This window comes from Myotis lucifugus, unplaced genomic scaffold, assembly GCF_000147115.1.
Source record: "Myotis lucifugus unplaced genomic scaffold, Myoluc2.0 scaffold_17, whole genome shotgun sequence".
Lineage (NCBI taxonomy): Eukaryota > Metazoa > Chordata > Mammalia > Chiroptera > Vespertilionidae > Myotis > Myotis lucifugus.
Genome location: NW_005871065.1, coordinates 12,376,311 through 12,400,567, shown reverse-complemented (window position 1 = coordinate 12,400,567; position 24,257 = coordinate 12,376,311). Strand labels below are relative to the sequence as shown.

General features: G+C 37.5%; 1 protein-coding gene across 3 annotated transcripts; it reads left to right on the top strand.

Annotated features, from left to right (window-relative positions):
• Positions 1 to 23,992, top strand: LOC102434576 (cholesterol 7-alpha-monooxygenase). Of its 3 annotated transcripts, XM_023750984.1 has the most exons (8): positions 1 to 479; positions 5,613 to 5,770; positions 7,618 to 7,710; positions 16,937 to 17,177; positions 18,518 to 19,095; positions 20,360 to 20,490; positions 21,859 to 22,034; positions 22,876 to 23,992. In XM_023750984.1, exons 4-8 carry the CDS (start codon positions 16,941 to 16,943, stop codon positions 23,173 to 23,175), a joined length of 1,422 nt encoding a protein of 473 aa, XP_023606752.1. In that variant the 5' UTR covers positions 1 to 479; positions 5,613 to 5,770; positions 7,618 to 7,710; positions 16,937 to 16,940; the 3' UTR covers positions 23,176 to 23,992. The 3 variants fall into 3 exon arrangements, with proteins under 3 accessions (XP_023606752.1, XP_023606753.1, XP_023606754.1); XM_023750985.1 differs by lacking the exon at positions 5,613 to 5,770; XM_023750986.1 differs by lacking the exons at positions 5,613 to 5,770; positions 7,618 to 7,710.
• The last annotated feature ends 265 nt before the right edge of the window (positions 23,993 to 24,257 follow it).

Sequence of the window (24,257 nt, the reverse complement as noted above, 5' to 3'; positions counted from 1 at the left end):
GGAGTCAAATGATTTATCTCTCATGCTCCCTTTGTCGAGAAGTAAATGGCCAGTAAACGTGTACTTTCATCACAAAAATAAAAACACAGGCGACTCTCTCTAGGGAGCATGTCCATGCCTCCCCCACCCCCCTTCCCCAGGTGCATTTTCCTTGCCACTCTCTCCTAAACGCCAAGGGCTTTCCTTTTGCCTCTGTAACTTGTTTCCTAAGCCTATTTGGTCTACAGCTTACTTCTCCTACCTCTGTGTCTTTCTAAATAAGCTTTCTCTTATAGTTCGAAAAATAAAAAAAGAACACAAGAAAAAGGATAGGGGGACGAGAAGGTCCCCACAACAGAGGCGTCAGCGCGAGAGAGAGGCAAAAAGAGTGGAAGGACGATGCCGAAGGAAGAACCTGGGATGACAACTACACGAAAGGCCTAGAAAGCAGCAGTCCCATTTGAAATTGGAGAGCTTTAGGAGGAGTGTCTCCAAGAAAAGTAATATATTTGAACATAGAGGGGAATTCTTGCTTCTGGGTGTGGGAGATGAATTAATGATAAGAAATTAGAGTAAAAAGCAGTAAAAAAAAAAAAAAAGCAAATTGACCAAGAACAAAAATGTAATCATATCACTCTACATGACTTATCTTTGAATAATACTTATGCAGGCATAATAAGAGCAACATGTTATTAATTTAGGCCCAAGCTATGATCATAGTTGAGATGCAGATGCTGATTAGTTATTTTCCAGAACATATTACTTTCTTTGGGGTTTTCAGTGTTCTGATACAAAAATAGCTCCACAAATATAAATACACTGTAAACTTACCATGGTAGGTCACGCTTAACCAAAGGTTAAATTGATTCCCTTTTTATTAGAGAATTAAATATTAAAATATCTTTAATATTCCATGCTATGAGAAAAGTACAGTACTCTTATTTAAAAGGATCTGTTCCTTGTTTATAATGTTGTTTATGGGTAGGAGTAAAGATGAGAATAATTACATTTTTATTCCATTTTTCAGAACTGGGAAATTTGTCTTATTTAAGGCTCCTAAAATAATAATAGTGAATAGTACTATTGTAATTAGCATTGTTGTTATTTCTAAAGATTTAATTTTACCATAAAACAAAAAACAGTCAGTCATTTGCAAGTCCCTTGCACTATTGAATTATGTAACTTCCTCTTCCTTTTAGAAATCTCAGCCACATTGTAAACCAGACTGCCCTAAACTTACAATGTTAGCCTTTATTCCGGAACACATTTCTCTCCTCAGGGTTTCATATCAACAAGATTATGAGCAATGTTTTGTTAAACAATGAAGTCACCACTTAAAACACTCCACAGCTGACTTTCCTAGAACCAATTTGTTTATGCAATTCTAGAGAATCTCACTTAGAAGACAACAGGTTTCTGAAAAGAAATATATGTACTGCAAATTATATTTTGTCAATTCAATCACTTTTTAAATGCATTTTTAAATAGGTGTTCCCTATTTAAAAAAAACACTGAAATAAGTCATTTTGTCATGCTGTAACTCTTGTGAAAGTAAATAATTATTCCTTAGTAAACATCAGTTTTTCAGTTTGGATAGGTGTAGCTGATTATTTTATAATAAAACAATCCTGTGCAATAATAATAATTTCTGTTTCTAAATGATCATTTCCCCCAGTTATTTACAGTGTTTACAAAGCTATTTTTAAAAGTTCTTTCAACATAGATGAGTTTGCCATAGGGGAGTAGTCATCTATACTAAAAATTCCATCACAATCATAAGCTACACCTTTGACAGGTGATAAAAATATGGTTGGTTGACATACCAATATTTAGCTTGTAGATATAAGCTAAATTAATTTATAGTATGGCATTTGGCTCCCCTTTCAAAGGTGTGTGTTGAATTCTGCTCTCTTTAAAAATTAAAATAAATTTGACCATAGTTAGAAAATCCTTCCTTCCACAAAATAGAAATATTGTGTGAGCTTATCAAAAATTCTTCAAGCAAAGGTAAAGTGACTTGTGACTTAAAAAAAAGGGGGGGGATTTCAATTGTCAGTTGGGTCACTTATTTTGTTTCAAGGCTCTATTTTCTTCCCTTTTTTCGCCCCCATCATCCTATATAATAAAAGGGTAATATGCAAATTGACCAAATGGTGGAACAACCAGTAGCTATGACCTGCACTGACTACCAAGGGCAGATGCTCAATGCAGGAGCTGCCCCGTGGTGGTCAGTGCACTCCCACAGGGGGAGCACTGCTCAGCCACAAGCCAGGCTGACGGCTGGCAAGCGCAGTGGCAGTGGCGGGAGAGGCTCCTAGGCAGCGCTAAGGATGTCTGACTAAGCCGTCAGTCGGACATCCCCCAAGGGCTCCCAGACTGCTAAAGGGCAGGCTGAGGGACCCCCACCCCCAGTGCACTGGGCCTCTAGTGATAAGTAATATTTATGTGGAGCCTGAGAAATAAAAAAGAGACCTTCTAAGGAGAGCTCCTGGTGGCTTGGAGTGAAATTAAAATGAAACAAAAAACCCAGTGCCTAGCAGCCATTTCTACACAGGGGCCTCTCAGGCAAACTGCACTTCACCTACCTGCATGGTCTTTCAGTAATCTGAACCAGCCCTTATAATGGAGCTCCTGGAATCCTATTTTAACCAATAGGACCAAGGCTTTCCCCATCCACTGGGAGCTGCCATAGCTATATCACCATCAGCTTCTTAACCATCCAGTCAGAGCAGTTTCATTTTGACCAATCAGGATAGTCTTTTGGACCAATCAAATGCAAGGATTTGGATTTGGAATCCTTATTTGCATGAGGAAAAACCAATCAGGGAACAGGACAGGGACTTCTGTCTGTATAAGTCAGCTCTCTTCTGGCTTTGAGTGCAATTTTCCTTTCCAGAGAACACTAAAGACTGTGTTTGCCTTGCTGCTGCTGAAATACCAAAGATTTTTCACAGGAGCAGAGCAGAGCAGACTAGACCAGACCAGACCAGACCTGGGCAGAGCAGACCAGCAGGGAGCAGAGCAGACCTGTCTAGCCAGAGAGGGCCTGGCCCAAGGGCCACCTGGCCCCAGGGTCTCCTCACAGCTATGATGTATCACAATTGAGCTGTTTGCACTGAATAAAGTTTCCTTCTTCACCATATCCCAAATTGGGGATTCCCATTGGTGTTGAGTTGATGCCAACACTTTCATGGACACTTACAAGGACAGAAATTTAAATATGTTAGCCTACTCCATGCAAGATCCCTCTAACAGAAAATATAAAAAGGTGATTGATAATATACGAGAATTTACTACAGTACAGTTGAAATAGCCATGTTGGTAAAAGGGTACAGCTCTTTCTACATCAGGGTTCAAAATGATCATCATAGGAACACTAACTACAATATTTTGTGGCCACTTACATTAATGTTTAATACTACCTGGAGTACTTAAGAGCATCTGGGTCCTGTTAAGAAAGTAAAATCATTGAACTCTCTGAATACATGCACATTTCACAGGAGAAGCACAACATTGACATTTGGGTGGCCCTGGGTTTCAGAACTCATTGGCTGGTGTTTCTTACCACACAGGACAGTACTCTCTCAGTCCATTAAAAATTGTATTTGCTTTTAACTGTAGAATTCTAGTTGGGATTCCTCTCTAAGATGTGAATACACACACCCTTAAAAAGAATGCCAAAGGCTCTGCTCCAAATTACACATGGCCAAACGTGTTCCAGATGTTCATATTAGTTGTATTTACATGGCCAGGAAGATGCATAATGTCTGAACTGTATTCATATGGAAAGTTACTGCCGTTTCTTTCACTCACTTAGTTTCTTTTGTGTGGATAATGGGGTGATTACATTAATTTGACCTTTGGGTCCCACCCTCATCCTTCAGCTCTTGTTTTTGTCCTTACCGTGTAATATTACTTGTAAGCAGAAAAGGTCTTTTTTGTACTAAACATTACTTCATCTTACAGAAACTTCCTGAATGCCGGGGCTATACTTCAAATGGTGTTTAATGCCTGGCACAATGCCTGAGGAACAGAAAAACTTTCTAGAATTCCCCTATTTTTCTGTTTCTAGGACCCACATTGTTTTTCACATTTTAACTCTTCAGAACTGAAGATTTCTGTCAGAATCAATGTTAATAGACTATGTCAGCTGCCAGGCCAAAGAGTAAGAGGTGACAGTTTTCTTTACCTGCTCACCTATCCTCTTTAGCCATGCTCAAAGGTACCCCTTGAACAGATTGTCACCTAGTTGCATTATTTGCATTTATAGCATTTCCAATTGTTACATTTTTCCCCACAATTTTCTTTCTTTTAAATATATTTTTATTGATTTCAGAGAGGAAGGGAGAGAGGGAGGGAGGGAAGGAGAGAGAGAGAGAGGGAGAGAGAGAGAGAGAGAGAGAGAGAGAGAGAGAACAACATCAATGATGAGAATCATTGATTGGCTGCCTCCTTCTACTGGGGATTGAGCCAGAAACCCCTGCATGTGTCCTGACTGGGAACCCAACTGTGACCTCCTGGTTCATAGGTCAATGCTCAACCATTGAGCCACACTGGCTGGGCTTCATTTTTACCTTAAGTTAGGATTCCTGTTATCCTTGAAAATGCCTTCAAAAAGGATCACACAATGAAGTAACTCAAAATCACTGGGTACAAAGCCATAGCCAACCCGTGGTCGGCAAATTGCGGCTCGCCAGCCACATGCGGCTTTTTGGCCCCTTGAGTGTGGCTCTTCCTAAGCCTTAGGAGTACCCTAATTAAGTTAATAACAATGTACCTACCTATGTAGTTTAAGTTTAAAAAATTTGGCTCTCAAAAGAAATTTCAATCGTTGTACTGTTGATATTTGGCTCTGTTGACTAATGAGTTTGCCGACCACTGGTAAAGGCAACAAAACAAAGGCCAGAAGGAGGCAGGATTTCCTTACCTCACCCTGCAGGTATTTTAGGAGGTCTAGTTTCCTCTCTGAGGATTGGCCTCTTCTCCAGTGATTGACTCTCTGAAGGCCCACCCTCTATAAGGAAGACCTACATCACAATAAACCTAACATCTGTTAAACAGCTGTGTAAAATGAGCAGGGGAATCTTTCAGGTGCGAGCTCTAGGCCAGACATAGGAAATTGGGAGAAATAGGTACTGTTGTTATCTGAAGCCAAAGGTCTGGGTAAGGATACTCAGGAAGAACAGCATGGATGACCAGAATTTACCCGGATGAGAGGGGCAGAGATGGGGCTTCCTGACCAGGATTTGGGGAGGTAGAGCTATGCCACGGCACAAAAGCAGGAAGCACTCCATGTGCTTAGTATAAGTGAATCTCTGATTAAAACTACAGATTCATTACTGGAACTCTTGAAAAGTAACAGGATGACATCCATTTTTTAATTCTTAAATTCTAAGAGCCAGTGTAGGATGTGTAATTCACTCTCTGTAGTGGGAGGGGCAAGCACTGTCATAGCTATTGTTTCTCAAATCCAGTTAGAACTGGCTCTCTGGTTATGGTCTTGTAGCTAATTCTTCCTGGTGTCCCTAAAAGATGTGTAAAATACCTTTGGATGTAACTCAAGCATATCCCTTCACTTCCATTTCCCCGGGAGCCTCCCTCTCAGAGCTTCATCTGAGCGATTTGCTCTTCAGCAGCCGCAGAGCTGTTTTCCAGGACTTTCCATCGTCTTCATCCTCCTCCTCACCCCGCCTTTATAGGCTGAAACCCTGAGTCCTGCATCACCTCCTTCACTCGCTCATTTTGGAAAAGCACTTCCTCTAATAGCTTCCTGAGAAAAGGATCATGAAAGGTAAAAATGCTTAAAGCTTTGCATCTTTCAAATTTTATTCTAGATGATAAAAGAAAGTAAAATTACAGAGGAAAGGAAATCAGAAAGCCAATCTTGACTGAAGAATTGGTGTTAAGATGTGAAAGAGAAATATTTTCCTAGTCATCGTTTGCTCTGATGGAATTATTGTTTTCTTAGTACAGTTTTTTATAAAATCGTACATGCATTCATTTAAAGCTTTGCACTCTACAAAAGCATACACTAAAAATAACAAGACATATGGGATAAATAGGGCTGGGGCACACCCACACTGCTCATTATAATAAGACACTGCTCATTATAATAAGAGACCAACAAAAGCAATAAACATCTATGTCAAACACACACACACACACACACACACACAACGGCTCAGTTCATCTCCACTAGCGGCCTCTGACATTGGATTTGCACTTTCTCCTTTGAGACCCAGGGGCATTACATCCAAAAGACCAGATTTATCAAAATTAAAAACCTGAATCAGAAACTTTCATCATTTTTTTTTAAATACAGAGAGAAATATTTTTGCAACTTCCTCATCTGTCTTCACAGCTTCATCAGATAGCTTAATGTCATAAATGCACAGCACTTCTTGAAACCACGAACCCGGCCTTTGCTTTCTCTAATGGAAGTAAGCTCTGTAAGATCTCTTTCTTAAGGTGTTTACATATTGCTAAGGCTTGTTCTTTCATTGTGGAGAAGGTTTGCTCCTGATTTCTTGGAAATCACATGCTGGGGAAAATTGTGTATGAATCAATACAACTTCAGCATTATGACCCTGATATTATTTCCCATTTACCCTGTGTCTGAGCTCATTCACACTGCTGAAACATGTGATAACAGAACAGACCTTCAGTTTTGTTATTTGAAAGACTTTAGGGAATACACCACCCCTAGAATCCTACCACCGTTTGGGTTTGCTCTTTCCCCTCATTTCCTCAATCATCTCTCCATGTTTCTTTCTTTTCCTGTACAAGCAAGGAAAATACGTTTGATTTGGTTAAGATTATGCTCCACTGCACACAGAAATCTAAAGTAAAGCGATTTAAACATAATAAAGATTGATTTTTCTCACATAAAAGAAATCCAGAAGACCACCTCATGAAGTAAAATTGCTGCTCTGCTCCAGCCATCACATCCACATCCCAGACAGCAGGAAGGGGGAGGAGCAGATGGGTGAAAAGCCACAAGTCCTCCTCTTAGGAAGCCTTCTTAGAAGCTTCAGAGGACACTTACATTACATCTCATTGGTCATACCTAGTTGCAGAAGGTTCTAAGAAATATTGTCCAGTAGACAAGCACATTGCCCAAAGTTCTGTTATTAAAAAAAGGAGTGGATATTGTAAGGCCATCAGCATTATTTGGCACAGTATTATTTCAAAATACTTAATATATATTGAGCATATATGTTAGAAACTGAGTCAATGATAAGTAAAACTTGATTTCTACCATTAAAGATACATGACAGGCCCGGCCGGTGTGGCTCGATGGTTTGAACCAGGAGGTCACAGTTTGATTCCTAGTTGGGGCACATGCCTGGGTTGTGGGCTCAATCCCTAGTGTGGGGTTTACAGCAGGCAGCCAATCAATGATTTGCTCTCATCATTAATGTTCCTATCTCTCTCTCCCTCTCCCTTCCTCTCTGAAACCAATTAAAAAATTAGTTTTTTGTTTTTTTTTAAAAAAAGATACATGACAATATAATGTGCAAAGTTAAATTAAGAATTCATGGTAAGTCACAGAACACGGAGCCAAGCCCAGTTATGGAAGGGTGCCCTACCTGGAGTGCACCACCAAAAATTACATTTGTTTATTTTTTCTTTTTACAGCAATATTGCCACTTGCTTTACAGTCACACCTGGGGATAGAAAAAGCACAAGAATGTGCAGGACCCTATTGTAAGTTCTTCTCATCAACAAGATGTAAGTACCCAAAGGAACCACTTCATCTGAACACCACGCAGAAAGACAAGTACAAAATCCCAATTGTCCACCAGTGGATTCTAGTTTTAAAACATCGTCGCTATACATTATGGCACTATTAAAAACTGGTTCTAACTGACAACACCAAAGACTGACAGAAATGTGGAAAAACAGGAACTCTCATTCTTTGTTGATGAGAATGCAAAATGGTACAGTCACTTTGGAAGAGCATTTGTCAATTTATTACAAAGCGAAATATAGTCCACCATATTATTCATTAGGCCTGCTCCTATGTATTTTCCCAAGTGAATTAAAAACTTGTGTTCACACAAAAAACAGTACACAGATGCTTATAGCAGTTTTATTCATAATTGCCTAAAATTGGAAACAACCAAGATGTCTGTCAATAAGTGAATGCATAAACGAATTGTGGTACATCTGTATTAGGTTCTTCAGCAAAACATAACCATATATATATGTTATTGAGAACCAGGAGAGTTGATGGTGTAAGTTCCAGTCTGAGTCCAGAAAAAACTGATGTCCCAGCTTGGAGACCCTCAGGTGGAAAAAGTGAATTCTAGCTCAGCCTTTTGTTTTATTCTGACATGTTTGGATCAGACGAGGCTTGTCCCCATTGGGGAAGGTTACCTGCTTTACTCAGTCTATTGATTCAAATTTTAATCTCATCCATAAACCCTCACAGACACACCCAGAATTATGTTTAACTAAGTATCTGATACCTGGTGGTCCAGTCAACTTGACACACACAATGAACCTTCACAATATCCATACAACTGAATATCATTCAGCAATTAAAAGAAGTGACCTATTAAACCATGCAAAGACATGGAGAAACCTTAAGTGAAGGAAGCCAATCTGAAAAGGCTACATACTATATATGATTTCAACTCTGACATTCTAGAAAAGTAAAGTCTATAGAGGCAGTAGGAGGATCAGTGGTTGCCAGGGATTTGTACGGGAGGCAGTAATGACCAGATGGAGCAGGAGGGCATGGGGGTTAGGGAGATGAAACTACTCCATCTGATTCTGTAATGGTGGATATATGGCATTGAACATTCATCAAAACTCATAGAACGGTGCAATACAAAGGGTGAACCCCAATGAAAGCTATGAACTTTAGTTAATAATGTTAACCTAAAAATAAAAGGCCAGAGGAAGAGGCAACACGTATTTATTGGAGATTCACAAAAATTTGGGAAGCACTGATTCAGGTAGAAACTCAGTTTTCCAGTTAGGAGGTGAAGGCAGAGGTATATTTATGAGAAAGGGAAGGGGAATAATTATGTGAATAGAAGAAAGGAATGTCTATGAGTTTAGATAAAGTAACATAGTGATGCCAATTCTAAAGAATGTTTTACATTTTCAGTCCCATAGTCATATCTGCTTTTCTGTTAGCTTTGCAAATAGTTTGGAATACGATGCTGCTTTAAGCCCACTCGAAAGGTTATTTTGTCCAGTTTTAACATTCCAAAGGTTTGAGGTGTAAGACATGCAAAGTAGCTGTCTGGGATGGCATTCCGATTCCATTTGAAAGTGGCTTGGTTGGCCCAGCTGGTGTGGGCTCAGTGGGTGAGTGTGGATCCATGAACCAGGTTTTGCTGGCTCCAAAATATGATATGAGAGACTGAGTTCGGTTTCTTTAAGTTGGGTTTGTACAGTGCTTTCTAGAATTATAGGTCATGGTTCTGTGAACCCCGAGGAGGAATTTATCTGCTGAGATGGAATTCCCATGTGATCAACCCAGGGCTCAGATGTTATTAATAAAAAGATTCTAGCAGCATTTGCTGACAGAGGCACCTCACTGTGTACCAGGAAGAACCTCAGGTTGAGGTCCCTGCACCGTAACCCACTTATTAAGCATTTGAGTGAATCACTGCCGGAAAACCTTGGTTTCTCCTTCTGCCAATGGACTGAGACCTGCCTGTCCAAACAGAACTACACAAACTGTATCCTCATTTGCCTCAATCAGTACCGCATAATTTGGACTGCACAATTTGGAAACCTCATCTGTATAAAATTGGGAACTTTGGTGGGAACTTTCTCTATAAAAAGAGAAAGTCTCGGTGGAAAATAATTTAGTTTGCTACCTAAATCTGTGTCTCCAAGGCTGCAGCTCATTTTTCTCAGACAAATGCCTTTTATTCTTTAAAAGTCTGAAATTAATTTTGGTCTACAGCTTCCTCCAATTTAACTACAGAGGAAGTGTCAGTGCACACGGTTGTCCACTAGAGGGTGATATGAGCCTAACTTCTTAAAACATGAGACCAAAACAGATTCTAGCACAAATGTATTAGCACATTAGCGACAAAAATGAAAAAACTCCCAAACAACCAAAATTTAACTAATTTTTATATGACCTTTTGGTTTGTGCTATGGTTGGAACATATTTCTAAAAATGCACATTAATAGAAAAAAATAAGCATTATTGCTAGATATTCTAGAATGATAAAAGAATCAATCCATCAAGAAATTATAGCAATCATAAATATATAGGCACCTAACAGAAGAGTCCTAAAGTACATGAAGCAAAACTTACAGAATTTAAAGGAGAAATAAGCAATTCAACAACAATAATTAGGAGATTCAATATCTGACTTTCAATAACATACAGAATAACTAGGTAAAAAGCCAACAGGAAACTAGAAGACTTAAACAACATTATAAGCAAACTAGACTTAATAGACATATATAGGACACTCCATACAAAGCAGCAGAATACAAAGTCTCAAGTACATGTGGAGTATTCTCTAGGACAGATATATGTTAGGCCATAAAACAAGCCTCAATACATTTAAAAAAATGAAATTATACAAAGTATGTTCTCTAATCATGATGGAATGAGTTCAATAACAAAAAATTTTTGGAAATTTACAAATATGTGGAAATTAAATAACACACTTTTTAAATTTATTTTTATTTTTAATATTTTTATTGATTTCAGAGAGGAAGGGAGAGGGAGGGAGAGATAGAAACATCAATGATGAGAGAAAATCATTGATTGGCTGCCTCCTGCACGCTCCCTACTGGGGATCGAGCCTGCAACCTGGGACCCTTCAGTCCACAGGCCGATGCTCTATCCACTGAGCCAAACCGGCTAGGTTAAATACACTTTTAAATAACAATGGATCAAAGAAGAAAACACAGAGTAAAGTAGAAAATATTTTGAGATGAATGAAATAAAAAACATACCAAAAATTAATGCTGTAAAATCAATGCTTAGAAGGAAACTTATAACTACCTATATTAAAAAAGAAAGATCTCAAATTAATAACCTCATCTTTCACCTTAAAAGGCTACAAAAAATATATAAGAGCAAGATAAACCCAAAGCAAGCAATAGGAAGGAAATAATAAAAACCAGAGGAGAAATAAATGAAATAGAGAATAGAAAAACAAATAGAGCCCAGCTAGCATGGCTCAGTGTTTGAGCATCAACCTATGAACCAGGAGGTCAGGGTTTGAGTCCTGGTCAGGCCACATGACTGGGTTGCGCGTTCCATCCCCATTGTGGGATATGCAGGAGGCAGCCGATCAATGATTCTCTCTCATCATTTATGTTTCTCTCTCTCTCTCTCTCTCTCTCTCTCTCTCTCTCTCTCTCTCTCTGCAGGAGGCAGCCGATCAATGATTCTCTCTCATCATTTATGTTTCTCTCTCTCTCTCTTTCCTTTTCTCTCTGAAATCAATAAAAATATATTTAAAAACAAAACAAAACAAAAAGATACAAGCAACAAAACCAAAAGTTGGTTCCTTAAAAAGATCAACAAAATTGACAAGGCTTTAGATAGACTGACCAAAAGAGAGAAGAGAGAGAGAGAAATACAGAGAGAGAAAATTCAATTACTAAAATAAACAATAAAGAGGGGACATTACTACTACATTAAATAAATAAAAAGGGGAAAAGAAATAAGTGAATGCTAAGAACAATTGTATGCAAACAAATCAGATAACCCAGATAAAATGGACACATGGCAGAAAGACACAAACTATCAAAACTGACTCGAGAAGAAATAATATATCTGAACAGACCTATAACAAGAAAAAATATTGAAGTTGAAATTTTAAAAAATTTCTACAAAGAAAAGCTCAGAACCAGATAGCTTCACTAGTTAATTCTACTACCAAGAAATAACAATATTTCACCATTTTTCCAAATATTAGAAAAGGAGGGATCACTTCCAACTCACTATGCACCCACTGTTATCTGTTACCAAAATCAGATAAAGATATTACAAGTAAAATAAACTACAGACCAATATTTTTATGAATACAGATGCAAAAATTCTCAACAAATACTAGCAAATTGAATATAGCAACACACAAAAAAGCACTGCACACCATTACCCAATATGGTTCAATATACAAAAATCAAGCAATGAAATATGCCATAAAATACAATAAGGACAAAAACCACATGATTACCTCGTAGATGCAGAAAAACTATTTAGCAAAAGCCCAATACCTTTTCATGATAAACACACACACACACACACACACACACACACACACACCACACACCACACACACACACACACACACACAACAACAACAAACAAAAAAACAACAAAAACCCTAGAAATGAAAGGACACTACCTCAACATGATACGGGTATCTATAAAAAAACCACAGCTAACGTCATACTTACTGGTGAAAGACTAAATCTCCCTCCCCGCCACCCCAAAGATCAGGAACAAGACAAGGATATCTGCTCTTGCCACTTCTACTCAACATTGTATTGGAAGTTATATCCAGGGCAGTTGGGCAAGAAAAGGAAATAAAAAAATATACATATTTGAGAGGAAAACTATTTCTATTTTCAGGAGATATAATCTTGCTTATGTTGAAATTTTTAAAGAATACACATGTACACAAAAACCCTCTTAGAGCTAATAAAAAAGTTGAGCAAAGTTATAGAATGCAAAAGTTAACATCCAAAAATCAGTTTATTTCTATACAGTAACAATGAGAAATCTGTAAATGAAATTAAGAAAAGTGATTGATATTAATGATTATCATCATAAATTACACAAAAATGATTTGTGTTCTCTGTTTAAGGAGGGAAAAAAAAGCATGAAATAAATCTATGGGTTCTATGGCCAAAAATTGGGCACACACTAAATATCCATCAGTAGAGAATCAGTAAACTATAGTACATTTAGTCAATGGCAGATTATACACACATTAAAAATGAAGGTTTATATCTATTATACATAGATATGTGTTGCACAGGAAATGTCCACAATATGTATTCATTGTTCTACATGACATAAAAAGGTATTTCATATACCCCATCTGTGTGTGTTTCTGTGTGACTCACCAGCTATCTACATGTTGTCAAATCCATTTCTTTGTCCTTTTACTCTATCTACTTCAGAGGAGCATATGATATAATCACTCATCTTTCTTCAAATGCATTCTCTTCTTTCTTTCTGAGACATCATATTTTCTTGTTTTCCTCCTGGTTCTTTCCTATCCATCTCCCCTTCTGCTCTTTGCCTGACTTCAATTAATGAAATGCTCTGTGGCCTGGTGTTGGGCTCTATTCTTTTCTCAGGATTTATTGTCTCCCTAGGTGATCTTATAATGTCTTCTGGCTTTAAATACCACCCAAATGCTGATGACTTGACATTTTTATTTCCAACCCTGGCTTTTCTCCCTAGCTTCAGACTCTTGAGCTCACTGTCAATTTGACATTGATCCTTGGATATCTAATAGGTCTCTCAAATTTAAAAGGTCCAAAATAGTATTTTGACTGGTTGCCTTCCAAAATCTATCTCTCCCTACTCTAATGCATCCCTGTGTATGAACTAGGTCTTGACTACCTTTTGTCTTTATATCTTATCCACATTTCCTCTCATTCAGTCTGCTTTAATCTATCTTTTCCTGGTTCTTAGATATACCAAGTTCATTTTAGATCAGAACCTTTGCTTTTGGTGCTTCCTCTTCCTGAAATTCTCTTCCTTCTGATTTTCATTTTCATACAGATCTTTTTTAAAAAATATATATTTTTATTGATTTTTTACAGAGAGGAAGGGAGAGGGATAGAGAGTTAGAAACATCAATCAGCTGCCCCCTGCACACCCCCCACTGGGGACGTGCCCGCAACCAAGGCATATGCCCTTGACCGGAATCGAACCTGGGACCCCTCAGTCCCCAGGCCGACGCTCTAGCCACTGAGCCAAACTGGCCAGGCTTCATACAGATCTTAATCATCACTTCCTTGCAGAGCCTCCTGATCACCATATCTAAAGTTGATCTGATCTCCCAATAGCTCTCCACACCTAGTTTTATTTTGTTCATAACACTTATGTTTCATTATCTGTTTCTACTGAAATAGAGCCTCTATTAGAGAATTTGTCCATCTTATGGACACCTGTAACCAGAATACCTTTGAAGAGTTCTTGACACAGAATAGGTGCTCAGTCAATACATATGTGTGCATAGAAATAAAGTTTGAAAGGATATATACCAAACAGTTAACAGTGGTTACCTTTGAGTGAGGGATAGTAAGGAGCGTAAATTATGAATTGACTTTCACTTTCTACCCAGATATGTTTCAGATAGTTTTAAGTTATTTGATATAAAATTGTGTTAACAATTATAAAAATTAAAAAACACATTTTCAATTAGAAATATATGATTGATAATGTTTTTTAAAATAGCTATCTATTTATTTTTCCTATCACCATTTTACCCCCCCATACCCTCCTATAGCTCCCCCCCCCCCCCGCAATGTTTGATAAAGTTTTGAGGCTTACATAAATGGTTTAATTGAAACCGTTTACATGGGATACTTTCTTCATGATGTTAGGTAAGTAACATGTTCCTATATCTAGTAAAATAGCTATAATTTTGTAAAAGCACTGAAACATGAAGCCCCAGAAACATTTCACCCAATTCTCTTTCTTTGAACTTGACCACTGTATCTCTTGTAAATCATTTAAATTGATTTATTTTTCAAAAGGTAACAGATCAAATCATTGGCTTGATAATAACTTATCTTCATTTGTCTTTCAATTATTATGTTTTATATCTCTATTTAATATGTTCATCCTGAAAAGGTTTATTTGTTTTTTTATAAGCATACAAACCTTGTAATATTAGCTGTCATTCCCAGGTCTGAACATTTAGTCAACATGGGTTTGAGAGACCTTCAACTTATCAAGTATTGCAGGTCTCTGATTGTTTTGGAACGTCTTCTGATACCTGTGGACTTAGTTCAAGGCCAGTTTTTTTTTCTAATAGGATGAACAAATGGTTAATTGTTTGCTTTGGTCACTCAAGTGCAAGATTTTACCATGTATAAAAGTCTAGCTGCAGCTTCTGCTCAGTTAGTTACATCCTTACTTTTCTATTCAGATTCTCCTCCTCGGAGGTTTTGCATTAGATTTGCAAAATGATGAGCGTATCTTTGATCTGGGGGATTGTGGTAGCAATCTGCTGTTGTTTTTGGCTTATTCTTGGAATGAGGAGAAGGTAAAAAAGTTTTATCTTTAAATTGCATCTAAATTCATTCAGTTAATGTTCTTTTACTTTCATTGTTATACAATAAATTTGACTTTCTGTACTTACACTAACATTTTCTTCTCAAATTAAAAAATTTTACTTTAAATTTTTAGTGGTATCTTTTTAATTATATCTAACAAGATAAAATGATAGTTTTCCTTTTAGTTTCGGCATACCAATGGCAATGCAAAAATGTACTAACTTGTTAAACATAACTGACAGCAATGTATGAGATTTCTGTATTTTATGTGTGTATATAAAGAGGAAATCTGGATTAGTAAGGATACAATGGTAAGTGGGATCTGCCATGAAAAGGATTTCTATCACGCGCTTCAAATAAGATGCTCTGACTAAATAAATATTCTCTTTTCAGCTAGTTCTTGTGCATTATATAGATTCAGCCTAAGTTTAGACAAGAGCACAGAGCCTGCATTGATCATTCTATTATTTTTTTCTTAGTAAAGATATTTGACCATGATGAATTAAGAAACTGCTAAATGTATGTGACATCGCTTTTATTTTTGTGACATTTATAATGGGTCCAAGAATGCAAGAAATACAAATAGAGTCAGATGCATAGCCGTAGTTTAACTTCTGATGGGCTCAAAGAGTATTTTCAGGGATATTGGGGAGAGTATGTAAATATTCTCTATGTCAATCTCCAAAAGATAGAATTGCCCACAGCATATCTTCAGCTATGTAGATTGTTATGTGTTGTATACTTTTTACAAGTATTTTTTTTTTGTTCCTTAAAATGCTTTAATTCAGGCCTGATAGTTTCTAGGTTTTTTTCTCTCTCATGTTTTTTTTAAATATATTTTTATTGATTTCAGAGAGGAAGGGGGAGGTAGAGAGATAGAAACATCAGTGATGAGAATCATTGATCAGCTGCCTCCTGCATGCCCCCCACTGGGGTCGAGCCCGCAACCCAAGCATAAGCCCTTGACTGGAATCAAACCCGGGACTCTTCAGTCTGCTCACTGACACTCTATTCACTGAGCAAAACCAGCTAGGGCCATTTTTTTTTTTAATTTTCAATTACAGTTGACATAATTATATTAAATTTCAGGAATGTTTATATCCTTAATAAAAACACTTAAAGTAGCATGAAAGACTATTGAATTACAATTGATGATTCTGTTAATATGTATCTTATTTAATTTTATTTTATAATAAGCTAATTTCTCAAATGAGATTCTTCTTATCTTTAACAATCATCACAGTATAATAGCTTTAAACGATGAAGACTGTGAAAACTCTAATTCTGCAATCCTTTCTGTTATTCAGTATTCTATATCTTTAAGGAAAACAATCCAATACTTGGTCAAATGACACTTAGAAAAAATATAAATGCTAGAATGTAGGCTGATCTCTGTACTGAGAGCAATCATCTTGTTGGCCTTGTTTAGCCTTTGATCCTCAGTACTGGGAAAGTACCTAGCATGGAGTGGGTGTTCAGTAAGTGTTGTGGAATGTAAGCATGGATGGATGGGTGGATTTGGTAACCATTTTCACCAACATGTCATCTTACTAGGTTAATATAAACCCATTATTTTAGTAGAAGAGGAGGGCTCCATCAACACTAAAACATAGCTATAAGCTGTAGTTTTGAAGTTTGAAGTCAGTAGTATAAATTTTAAAAACCTGGTATAAATATAAAGCTATGTACTTTTCCATAACCATCATATTGTGCCTTACAGAAAAATGGGTGAACCTCCTCTGGAGAATGGGCTGATCCCTTACCTGGGATGTGCTCTGCAATTTGGTGCCAACCCTCTTGAGTTCCTCAGAGCAAACCAAAGGAAACATGGTCCTGTTTTCACCTGCAAACTGATGGGAAACTATGTCCACTTCATCACAAACCCCCTGTCATACCAGAAAGTGCTGTGCCATGGGAAATACTTTGATTGGAAAAAATTTCATTTCACTACTTCTGCAAAGGTAACCACTTTTGCATTTAGACCACATTTATACAACATGCTGTTTATTTTCTACTCTTTAATATGTCACTCTACTTAGTCATTTTGAGGAACAAGGAGAGTTTTATAATCAAATTAGATAGGACCTCTTGGTGCTAGTCATTTAAAAAGTTGAAATAGGTATAGATTTGTAATTTCTTAACCAGCTAATGAGAGTGAAATAAACATTAAATATTTTACTGAGACAGATGACACTGTATAAGTAAGATATTGCAAACTCACTCATGTCAACCATGTCTATACAACACCCAGAATGCATGTGGTCAGAACTGAACATGGAACAACAGTTTTGCCACATTCATGCCATACCTTTGTTTAATCTTATTAAGGAATTGACCAGATATTTTGGCATCACTTAGATGTAATGTAAGAGGCTTTTTTATAGAGAAAACAATTTACGAACATTAACTGAGTCCCTGCAAAGAAATATTAGACATGGTGTCTGCCTCTAAGTAACTTGAACTCTGGTTAAAATTCATCTACAAAGAATATAAAAGAGAACTAATGATTAAAAACCATTATTGATTAGTAACAAATTAACATGCAAATAAATGCCCTAGATCAGTGGTCGGCAAACCACGGCTCGCAAGCCGCATGTGGCTCTTTGGCCCCTTAAGTGTGGCTCTTCCACAAAATACCACGTGCGGGCGCGCACGTACAGTGCGATTGAAACTTCGTGGCCCATGCGCAGAAGTCGGTTTTCGGCCTGGGCGAGTCTATTTTGAAGAAGTGGCGTTAGAAGAAGTTGGGGGTGGACATATAGAGAGGATGAACGAAAGGAGATAGACGAAACAAGTATACAAGACGAGTGTGATCGGGAGAGTTGGAAGGGGTCGACCTCAGCGAACATACCTCAATCAGATTGAGAACGTTTTTAGCAAAGGCCAGCTTAGGAGTACCCTAATTAAGTTAATAACAATGTACCTACCTATATATATAGTTTAAGTTTAAAAAATTTGGCTCTCAAAGGAAATTTCATTCGTTGTACTGTTGATATTTGGCTCTGTTGACTAATGAGTTTGCCAACCACTGGGCTAGATAATAAAAACAAGAAATAGAGTGGTGGAGGGAAGTTTCACTGAGGAGCTGGGGTTTAAACTTGGCCATAAAGAAAGGGTACGATTTGGCCATTTACTGGTAAAATGTTATGAAACTTAGTATGTGGAGAGGCCAATTTCCATGCCCCCTTTTTAAAAAATGAAACTTTCCCAATTATGAAAGTACCTAATTTGCTTTTCAGCCATTTACTAGCACTAGGTCAGGTTAATTTCTTTTTTCTCCACACATTTTGTTTATCACCAGGCATTTGGGCACAAAAGCATTGACCCGAGTGACGGAAATACCACTGATAACATAAACAAAGCTTTCATCAGAACTCTGCAGGGCGATGCCTTGAATTCCCTCACGGAAGCCATGATGGAAAACCTGCAACTTATCATGAGAACTCCAGCTGCACCTGAGTCAAAGATGCCTACCTGGGTGACAGAAGGGATGTATGCCTTCTGCTACCGAGTGATGTTCGAAGCTGGGTACTTAACGCTCTTTGGCAGAGATCTTATGGGACAAGACGCACAAAAGGCACTTATTCTAAAAAAACTCGACAACTTCAAGGAATTTGACAAAATCTTTCCGGCCCTGGTAGCAGGCCTCCCCATTCATGTGTTCAAGGCCGCACACCATGCCCGGGAAAAACTGGCTGAGGGCTTAAGGCATGAGAACCTGGGAAAGAGAGACCACATGTCAGAACTGGTCAGGTTTCTGAATGACATGCTCTCCACCTTAGACGACACGGAAAAGGCCAAGACGCAACTCGCTGTCCTGTGGGCATCACAAGCAAACACCATTCCAGCCACTTTCTGGAGCTTATTTCAAATGATGAGGTAACTAGCAACTTCTCCAGTTCTTTATTTCTTTCAGTAGGAGGCAGAAAGTCAACTATTAAAAAAACATAAGCAGCTGTGACTGGTAAACATGCCTTATAGAAGCAGAGAGCCTCCCAGGGAGAGGAATGGGCTGGTGAGGGTCCACTCAGGCCACCTGGGCCCAGAGCCCTTGCTCTTAACCCCAGGCTGTTCAGTCTTCATAATCATAAAAGTGTATTTAAGTGGTTACTGACTTCCGGAAAAAAGGGCAATTTTTTTTTCATTCAGTCATTTCTGTCTTACTATTTATTTGACCAACTAAAATAGCTGTGGATCAATTATTCTTGATGGGATTTAGCTAGATTTTGCCTTTTAAAACTGTATGTAGCAAAAAAAGAAAAACAACTGTATGTAACATTTTATTTTACACAAACATGATTTCCTTCCAAAGTCTTTGTTTTGGAACTTTGGCATTCAAAGGGTTTATTGAATTATTTCAGTTAAATTGGATGTTTCGTATCATGTAGATACAAAATTACTATTCCCTAGGATCGGAAATGCCAAATTCCATTGATGGCTGATATTTTTATGTGTGCAATATAAAAAAATATTCTCAAAACAATTTCAGATTTAAAAACCCATTACCAATCTGTCTCAAGTGCTAAATGTCTTCCAGAGTTTTTACTTGAGAGGGCTCTGGCCGGGACATAGTCACATATTTACAGTAAGGTTACAACATCAATATAATGTCATGTAGGTAATGGCAGCCATTGTACGGCAACCTCACAAATACTTATCAGTCAAGCATTTCTGAGAGTCATTTGCTGCAATCATGTCATGTAAATTCCTTACCGGGGCTCTGAGGAGCCAGTCAATTTCCATGCATGAAAACGAAGCAGCATTCATTTCACAAGTCAAAGTGCTAGAACAGTTATAAATGGAAAAGCTGTTGTTCTGCCTGAAACTGTGGTAGAGATTTTAGGAGTAAATTTAAATTTGCATTTACAATTTAGCCAGTACTTTAAATTGCTATGCTAGATGCAATCTGTCTACTCAGTTGCTATGTCAGTGACTAATTTGATCGTTTAATCTTTACTAAAATCATTTATTCATAAAAATCTGGCCAAAGTTTTACTTCTACATAGCAAGGTCCTTTTAAGGAAATATCCATTTCCCACCTTCTCTGGTAGTTTCACCCATTTAAAAGATAGGGGGAAAGCAGAGTTTTTGGTCTAGAAAAAATTTATTTCATGTACATTTCTTTTCTCTTAACTTTTAATAGGAGCCCCGAAGCAATGAAAGCAGCTACTGAAGAAGTGAATAAAACACTAGAGAGTGCTGGTCAAAAAATCAGCTTAGAAGACCAAACTATTTGTTTGAATCAGATGCAACTGAATGACATGCCGGTACTAGGTACGCTTACTATGTTACATTCACTTACTGCCTCCTACTATCAGTAATTGTCAGTATACGTTATGCACTTGCCTGTTCTAGGCATTGTGCTAAGTAGTTCCCATGTGTTGTCTCTTTTGATCCTAGGATTAGGGACTGTTACTACGTCCATATAACAAATAAGGAGACCAACACTTAGAGGCTAAGCTGCTGTCTAGGATGGAATGGTGGAACCAATTACAACATTATTGTGGGTGCGACTCTTGACCCCACACTCGCAACCATTTCTCTGCACTTCTATACTCGCTCTTTTGTAATTACCTTTACACTAATTTTACAGTTAATTGGGAGCATATTATTCATTTTCATGAAATCAAGAGGGGAAAAAAAGCACCATCAAGAAACTACAAATAGATGCATGGGTTAAGTAATGGGACTGAAGTTTATTTTTCTTATTTTTGGTTCCATATTTTATAGAAACACAAAGAATATGCTTTTATAGTAAGAAAGACTTTTCTTTTTGTTCTTTTTGTCTGTAGGAAAGAAACCAAGCTATCTTTTAGGGGCCGTGTGTGTCAGTGGAAGGGATTGGGGGGAAGAAGCACAGGTCCCACAGTGGGCTCCCCCAGGGGAGACCTCAGACACGTCACTTCCCTTCTGGGGCCCTCGCTTTCCTCATTTGTAAAAGAAATGGCTAATAAGCTATTATTTTACACACAATCCTGTGAGGAGCACCCAAAACATGTCAATTAAAAGGACAGAGGCTGGAAGGCCAGGTTGGACCTTCTCAGTCGGTTGGAATGTTTCAGCTGCTGACAGCGTGGACCTGTTTGTCCCTGACGTCTTTACCAGGCAGCAGGGCATTGTCACACATCATCAACTAGTGTGAAGATAAAAACGGGTTCCTGTAAACATTGAATTGAAGCTGCATTAAACATATGGAAAAACATTTCCATATTAAAGTATTATCAGTAGATTAAATCCCCAAAGTGATGAACTTGGAATAATTCACAGAAAAGTGATTTGTCAATTTTCCCAATTGTATTAGATGTCCAGTGACATGTATAAATAAGAATATTTTTTCTATAAAATTATGAAAGTCTAGTTTCTATTCATCAAGATATCTTCTCAAAAGATTATTAATGCAGATTATCAGATTAAAAGATACATGCAGACAAAACTGAGTCGTTGATCACAGCATAGTGGTAACAGAAAAAAGTGGGAAATTTGTGTCTGGCCAGGTTCCCACAGTCTGTTTAGCTGCTAGAAGTATTTCAGACTCTATATTATGCGGCCTTTAAATACTTAATTTGTTCTTCCTTCTTCCCTCTCTCCCTCCTTCCTCCCCCGACTTTTCCTCGCCTCCTTTCTTCCTTTAAAACTATTCAGATAGTATCATCAAGGAGTCGCTGAGGCTTTCCAGTGCCTCCCTGAACATCCGGACTGCTAAAGAGGATTTCACTCTGCACCTCCAGGACGGTTCCTATAATATCCGCAAAGATGACATCATAGCTCTGTATCCTCAGTTAATGCATTTAGATCCAGAAATCTACCCAGACCCTTTGGTAAGTGCCTGCTCATCAAAGTACAATAGCCAGGTGATATCTCCCAGATGGAAATAAAGAGGAAATTACCATTACAGAATTGATTTAATTATGGAAACCCTAGGTCTCCTTTTTATGTCAAATATTCATAGATTTTGGAAAACCTAGACAATGGCCTGAATTCTTCATTTTTTCTGATATTTGTCATCACATAATCTCTGCTAGATTACATATGCAGCCATGATAATAAAGCTGCTGCCACTAGGCTGGTGTGGCTCAGTGGTTGAGCGTTGACCTATGAACCAGGAGATCATGGTTCAATTCCAGGTCAGGGCACATGATCCCCAGTAGAGGGTGTGCAGGAGGCAGCCAATCAATGATTCTCTCATCATTGATGTTTCTCTCTCTCTCTTCTTTCCTCTCTGAAATCAATTAAAATATATATGAATATGTATGAATATATATGTACACACACACACACACACACACACACACACACACACGCTCTGCTTTTCCTTGAAAAATGCCTGCTCCCAAATTCAGGAAATTAGAGGCTTAGAGACTAATAATAAATATACCGACTCTTCTAGTTTTTGAGCTTAACTCTCCTTTCTAGCTCTGCCTCACTGAGCAACTAGTCACCCAAGCAGGGCAGGAGGCATCATAAAGCTTTCTTGTTCCCATCAGTTCTTGTTAAGCTCTGGTTCTTTATGGCTTTCTGATTCATGGTGGGGTTTTTCCTAAATTACTAATAAATTGGATTTTAAAAAGAAAATTATCCTTTGGAGTGTCCAGGTCAAGAAAGAGATACATTTATTTAAAACTAGCTTATCGGTTTTTTTTCTTTGTATTTTCATTGCAGACATTTAAGTATGATCGCTATCTTGATGAAAATGGGAAGACAAAGACCACCTTCTACAGCAATGGACTCAAATTAAAATATTACTACATGCCTTTTGGGTCAGGAGCGACGATATGTCCTGGAAGATTATTTGCTGTCCAGGAAATCAAGCAATTTTTGATTCTGATGCTTTCCTATTTTGAACTAGAGTTTCTGGAGAGCAATGTTAAATGTCCCCCTTTGGACCAGTCCCGCGCAGGTTTGGGTGTTTTACCACCATTAAATGACGTCGAGTTTAAATATAAATTCAAACATTTGTGAATACACGGCTGGGAGCAAGAGGAAATTAGCTGATGTGACAGCGTGTGGAATGCCACCACTCCCCCGTCCACTTGGAGAGATGCATGTAGTGGTGTCGTGCTGGTCACCGGTGCTTGCTTGTGAATCCTAACATTTTGGTGATGGTTTCAGCTATCTCAGACTGTGTTAGTGAAAGAATCTAGTTTCCAGAAGCACAATGATGTGTTTTCATTTGAATAAGTTAATGAAAGCTCATGTAGCCAGGGACTAAACTTCATTATTTTCAGAGGAAAAAGTCTTTTGTTTTCCCAAATGAAGATTTTCCAATTGGCAGAATTTTTTCCTAAGGAAAGTGCTTTTATAAAAACCACCCAACAATTGTGAAAAAGTTATAAATTCACGTTTTAGTGAAACTGCATCATTTTTTGACTAGATGTGGAACTCTTCGGGTGTAGATGTGTATTATAAAGGATATTTTAAAGGATTATGTTTTTTAATGAAAAGAACATGTTTTTAAGTTTTCCTTAGATCCAGTATTCAGGAATTTTAAAATAATGATCTGTTGTCCTGATAACATTAAAATGGCTTTAATATTTTCCCTTTTTGTTTCACTTACTCTTTCTATAAAATCTAATGTCTATGTCAGGTTTCAATTATTTTATTTATACTTTCATTTGATTCTATTTAATGAGAAGATTTTATTTTCCAGAGAAGGGAGGTTTTCTGGTATTACTAAACATGCATCAATGAAAAGAATGAAGCTCTCATGTGATATGTTTTTAAAATTAAAACTGGATGAAAATGACCATTTAAAAGCTTTGGATATGAAACATCAGAAGAGTTTGTGACTTCACATTGTATTCTATTTAAATAAATTACTTTTTATCTTGAAATGACTTTTAATTGAAAGAAAAATAATTTAAGTCCATATGATAGTGTTTAACTACTGTGTACAACAATGCTTTGGTAAAATAGTTTAAGTATGGGAATTATCAGCTATAATATTTTTATTGATATTCCTGTATGTATTTATATATCAATTATATTTGCCTTTCTCTTATACTACAAATAGTAAGAAAATATTGTAACATTTGATAATTTTG